The sequence below is a fragment of the Morone saxatilis genome, unplaced genomic scaffold (assembly GCF_004916995.1).
Source record: "Morone saxatilis isolate NCDOM2014 unplaced genomic scaffold, NCSU_SB_2.0 Contig4, whole genome shotgun sequence".
In the NCBI taxonomy this organism is placed as follows: Eukaryota; Metazoa; Chordata; class Actinopteri; family Moronidae; genus Morone; species Morone saxatilis.
In genome coordinates, this window is record NW_023339984.1 from 16,538,084 (window position 1) to 16,544,394 (window position 6,311).

At 40.2% G+C, this 6,311-nt stretch overlaps 1 protein-coding gene across 1 annotated transcript in view; it reads left to right on the plus strand.

Annotated features, from left to right (window-relative positions):
* The first annotated feature begins 5,796 nt into the window (after positions 1 to 5,796).
* LOC118338514 (dachshund homolog 2-like) overlaps positions 5,797 to 6,311 on the plus strand; it is a 22,014-nt gene continuing 21,499 nt past the window's right edge. Inside the window, exon 1 of the mRNA XM_035675825.1 lies at positions 5,797 to 6,031. Coding sequence (XP_035531718.1) covers positions 5,797 to 6,031 — 235 coding nt within the window. The remainder of the gene's footprint in view (positions 6,032 to 6,311) is intronic.

Here is a 6,311-nt window from a genome sequence, read left to right on the forward strand (position 1 = left end):
TATTTAGTATTGAAACTCGACCCGAACATGTCACACATCATCTCTTCACTGAGATCAGTTTCAACATTTACACCGACTGCAAACATATGGACACATAACAGAGACCTCAAGTACGAGTGTGTATGTGTGTGTGTGTGTGTGTGTGTGTGTGTGTTATGAAAGTGCTGGCTGGTCGGGTTTCAGTACTATTCAGTGTCGTCTTCTCCATCGTTTGCTCCCTTTTTTTTGTTCCTCGCTTCAGATTTCTTTCTTCAATGCTCATTTCTTATTAGATCTTCTTCTTATTATTATTATTTTAAGCTGAACCATTAACATTTACAGCATACAAAAGGAAAAGGTGGTGTTTTCTTCAGTGTTCCCAGTTGTAACGACCTCAGGCTTCATTTATAAAACTCACATTCAGATCTATAAAACTGGGTGGTGCACACCTGTAAGCAGTCTTCCCACAGTTAAATGGTGTTAAATAGCTCATGAACATGTGTTTGAGGAGCCTTTTGTTGGACTGTCAGCGAGGGAAAGGAGGAGTAACTAATCTTTGATATTATCAGGTCAGTACGCTCTCTCCACTTAGGTAACGACAGAAACAACTCCTCAAGTACCATCACTCACATACACGATACACAGTGAATAAACAATGTTATGAGTCCGTGTTAAATTCAACGTATATCATCCACCAATAAGCACTTATTTTATTAAGAAATCATAATTTCTTAAACGGTCTCATTCCCAGACTCTTCTCCCACTGAAATAACGCCGCTAACCAACTGCGATTTCCCCGTGTTGTGTTGAAATAAAATTTAAACTTCAAATTGTGTCAGTGCAACCTAAAGACCAACACGGTTACGGCGTGTCTGTAGCATGGCGTCAAATTTCCATGTATCGTAACTTCAGTGTCCAATCTCAACCAAACTTCACATGTTTGATAAGAGTCCCGACCTGAACACGTGTACATGCTGATATCCAGTCACAGTCATAGTGCCACCTACTGGAAACAGGAAGTAAGCCTGCAAGGGGCCCGATCATCGCTGCTTTAACTTCTTACTTCACCGCCGTTTAGGCAACTAAATTGTCTGTAGCGACCTTTATAAAGTCCCCAAGTGACGTACAGGAAAGCGTTGCCTAATATTCCTTAAAATCTCTCTTCCTATTACACATTTCCATGATATATTAGATTGATGTTCATGTTTTTAATAATTTAATTTAAATGTGAACTGGACGTAAAATAGACAGAAACTACAAACCTGGAATAGCTTTTTTTTATTTTAAACCCCATTGTCTAAATAGAAAAAGGTATTGAAGTACTAAGTGACGTGTGTATATATATATATAAAAACAGAGAGTTAACACACACACTTTCCGGTCCACTCCATCTCTGCTGTGTTTGCTTCTCTGAATTATTAAATACACAGAAAACAAAAAGCAAAGAGAAAAGAAAAGAGAGAGAGAGAGCGTGCAATCCTTCCTTCTGTTTCCACTCCCCTGTTTCTATTTTTCTTTCTCCTCTTCCATTTCTTCCTTTTCTTCAGCTGACCTGGCAAATGGGCTGATAGAGTTACTCTTCCTCTGTTCTCTCGTTTTATTCTCTTTAGCCCTGTCGTTTTTTATTTATTCCCTCCCGCTCTTCTTCCTTCTTCTTTTATTTCATTCAGAGTGTTTTCTTGTTTTGTTTTGCGAATGCGCGGAAAGCCTTCTTTTCATTGTCCGACCTTATTTTCTTTGTAAGAGACACTCACACCGGCCTGGGAAACTCCAGCAGACAATGGAGCAGAGGAACAAGTGTACGAATGAAAAAGAAAATAAAGCGAGGGAGGACAGAGGGGAAACAGACTCATAATGAGAGAAAGGGATATTTAGGGCGAGAGGAAAATGGGGGGGGAAGAAGAAAAGATCTTCTGGTGTTTGATGGGTGAAAGTCGATCGCTCGGGCTCGTCCCGCTTACAGCGACAGTCATATCTGTTTTTCTTTATAGAGATGAGAAAAACACAGAGATTGGAGAAAGGGATGAATGAGAGGGGTGATGGAGGGGAGAGAGTGACATATTTATGTGTCAATGGAAACCATATCTCTGTCGGGAAGAGAGGACGGAAGGAAGAAGCGGAAAATGTGACAAGACAAAGGCAGAGAAAGACGAGTGAGAAAGAGACGACAGAGGTCAACAATCACAAACATCAGGCCTCAAACAAGAACCTCTGGTACAAACAGATTTGTTCTTAAAGGTCCAGTGTGAAACATTTAGGAGGATCTATTAGCAGAAATAAAATATAATATTCATTTGTATGTTTTCATTAGTGTGTAATCACCTGAATATAGGAAATATTGTGTTTTTGTTACCTTAGAATGAGCTGTTTTTAGCTACAGAAAGCGTGAGTCGCCTTTTCACGAGTCTGTCATGTCGACTTAGAGATTAAAAACACTTCAGTTCAAGCAGTTCCACCTTAAAAATCAGTGGTTCTCCGACTGTTTCTTAAGATCCAGACGTAAAATCCTTCATCTGGTTCAAATCTAGAGTTAAAAAGCCACCAAGATCTAAACAGTGGATGATGAAAATGTGGCTTCAAACTGGATAAAAAGTCAATTTATGACAGCATCTTGAAGACAACCACAACGCTGACGCATGCACGAAGGGGATATGACACCATATGACAGGTGACTTTGAATCGTGGATGTATGAAGAGAACTGGATACAACGTTGGAGATGGCGCTCCCTTCATTCCTATTAAAGCTGCTCAGTGGCGCATGAAGCCAAAAAAGCCACTTTCAGCTGTAAAGAAATTACCTGGATGAATATGATGAGACTTCTGCCGGCCGAGCGGCTGACTTCCGGTTTAGCCCTTCAGTTAAATCTTCTAGAAAAATGTACTGGACCGAATGGACCAAATTCAGATTGTGTGTGTTGTGACGCTCGAAAGAAATGTATTCTCGGTTTTACACCAGGGAAGAAGAGCTGCTTCTTTCACATTATAAACTGTCAAATTGGCATCAAAGCTCGGTGCTGTTCCTGGAGGACTTGGGTTTGAACATTGTTGGAAACATCTGCAACAAAATATATAACATAAGTTTAGTGTTTATGGACATTTTAATGCAGAAATGTTACATATTATAGCTTTAAAGAGTGACTTTAACAATATGAGCTCTGTATAAATGTAATGCAGAATGAATATCATCATCGTGGCTTTCAAATTTTATAAGAGGTTCGACAGCATTTTTATTCCTTTCAGAGTTTGTTGGCAGATTTTGGCGTGCCAGCTCCTGGCCTACAGCTCAGTAGTTGATCTTTGACTCCGACAGCTGCCACAGGGTCTTTATGCAGGACGTCGTCCAGCATCATTAGACAATTACACTGAACATTTCTGGTTCCCTGTGAGTTGTTTTTTTTGATAACTTAGGAGTGTTTAAAACCCGAAAGATAATTAGATTTGCAGTGTAGTTTGTGTAGAAGAGTTATATTCGGTGACATGTGGACAAAAACAGATGTGGGAAGGACGATTTCAGCAGCCAAATCTAAATTAAACTCGAGTGGACAAAAGAGCAAGTTTTGAGAGAAGAGATGACGAAGGTAGATGGAGAGATGGAAAATAATCACACAAAAAAAGTGAAAGAAAAAAAAAGTGACAGAGGAGAGAAAAGAGGTAGAGAAGGAGAGGACAAGGCCAAGGAAAAAATGAGAAGTGTGCGAGAGAGAGAGAGAGAGAGAGAGAGAGAACATCTGCCCATCTGTTTATACTTCTTTTCTTCCCTGGTGTAAATGGCAGAGGGGATGAGGCCCAGCTGTCATCCACACACAAACACACACACACACACACACACACAGCGCCGGGAATTCAGTAGGCAATAATAGAGAGAGACGGTTGCTAATTCAAACTAATGGATGGAGATGAAGATGGATGAGAGAGGGAACAGGGGAGCAGAGAGAGAAATGTGGAGGGCGAGAGAGGCAGCGTTATACAGAGAGAGAGAGAGAGAGAAAAGAGGAAGAGTACAGGAATGAAGGTGTGAAGAAAGAGAAGTGATTGTTTTACTCTTTGGACAAATGAGAAACTTTATCCTGAAGATAACAAACAGGTTTAATAATATTAATGATGATCATCATATTGTTTATTAAGGTTGCGTTAATGGACACGATTAACAAATACTTACATAATGTCTATAAAGTGCTTAACAAATGGAATTGATTTGCTGTAATTAAACACGAGGTTATTGTGAAATACTGACACGTTTTCTTTCTTTTTAAAGAGTAAAACTAGATTTTCTTTCTAGATTTTTACACTTTAAACATTGAAAACTTGTGTTTTTCCTGCTGTATGAACTGACTTTTCACATCCGGTTGCAGTGAAAAAGATCCTCAGACTTCCAACTCTGTTTCACAAATCATGTGTGTTGACATTTTCCAGGAGTTTTTCTCTACAACAGAGGACAGCAGTTGCTTACAGACGTTCAATATAAGCTGCAGTTTCAGACAAATTGAAGTAACCGTTCAAATCAAGTAGAATCTGTTATTTTACAGTTAAAGTTTTATCACTGTGCGTGTATTTATGAACCACAGCAACAAGACATTTGTTATTAGGCTAAATGAATGTAGATTTTGCTCCCAATTCTGGAAAAAGATGACTCAATACTGAAAAGATGACTGCGAGTTAGTTCCACTTTGCATCAGTTTATCCAACCAACAGTCGAGTTTCAGACTAAATACGCAGCCAGGTTTACTGAGGCGATCTGAGTGAGGGGCTAAAATACAAAGATTTCCAGGATATCTGATCATTTTTCGAGTGTTTCCATGCTTTCTCTGCAAATGTGTTCCTGTTTTTTGTCTTTACAATAAACCCCTGTATGTATTTATATATTAAAAAACTCAAACATTCCTCACTGAAACTCCAAATTTAACCGTACAGAGTTTCTAAACATCAATGTCAGTGTGTCAGGTAGAGCACATTAACCTGCAGGTAACCACACGAACAACACTTCACCTGACCTTGGATTGAACATGAATGAATCCTGTTCAATCAGGATTTTTCCTCTACTAGAGGTAGAAATTTGATCAAGCACCAGAAAATCATGGACTTTGCTTCCACCACATCAACTTATTTAGTTATTTTATGTTGCCTTCAGGTTGCTCTTTTCAAACAGAGTTTAATTGGAGATTTTTTTCAAATAAGTTTTTACGTAGCGAACTTTAAACTCACATGACTGATGAGCTGTTTCTGCTCCCACGGATCCATGATCCTCACATTAACACATAAAACGCCCTACATCGCTTTTCAGTGTTTGAGGTTCAACTGTGCTCTTTAAATTATGTCATCTTGCCACGCCCTCTTCTTCCCATGGATGTATTGAGGAGAATTGGATACAGCGTTGGAGGCGGCGCTCCGTTCAGTCCTATGAAAGCTGCTCAATGGCGCTAGAAACCCAAAAAAAGCCACTTCACGCCATAGTATACGAGTTGAGTGCAAGGATTTGGGATTTAGTACCACACACTTCAGTTTAACCCTCCACTAACTTGAATGGGAATAAAATTATTTAATCGTGCAAACCTTTTAATATTTCCAAATGTCTTTTTGCTAAAAAAAAATGTATCCACCGTTTTACAGCCACTTCCTTTTAAGTGGAGGTTTATGGGAAGGAGTATTTTTCTGTCAGTGTCCATCACATATTGGCTAATTTTTGGCTTCCTAAGGGCCACCAACTGCCAATCTTGATGAACCAACTGGAAAAACAGTTTCATTTGCATTTTCTTTTGCTGATTTGCGACACATTTGGATGGAAACCCGGTTACTGTTAGGGTTATTTTATGTCTAAATATGAGCGCCTCTGTCTGTCTCTACCCAGGAGGGAGTGAGTGTTCTTGGGATAAGGAGCGTCTAACCAGCCCTCCTGCTGGATCCCACGGCGTAGGACCAGGAGGAGGAGGACCAGTAGGAGGAGCTGGAGGAGGAGGTGGTGCGGCAGGGGGTGGTGGTGGTGGTGGGAGGGGGCCAGCCATCGGCGCTGTCAATCAACAGCAACTCCAGCAGCAACAACAGCTACTGGCTAACAGTGAGTACACACACACACACACACACACACATATTCAGGGTGTGTGTGTTTAAAGGGGTGGCAATATTTGTTAATGTACGCCATTTAATCTGTTCCCATCTCCTGTATTAACACTCTGCCTGGATTAATCAGCACACACTCTACTAAATGACTCAATTTATCAACACCACACACACACACACACACACACACACACACACACACACACACACACACACTGTCACACACACACACACACACACACACACAGTCACTCTTAAGATGATGTGTTGGCAGTCAG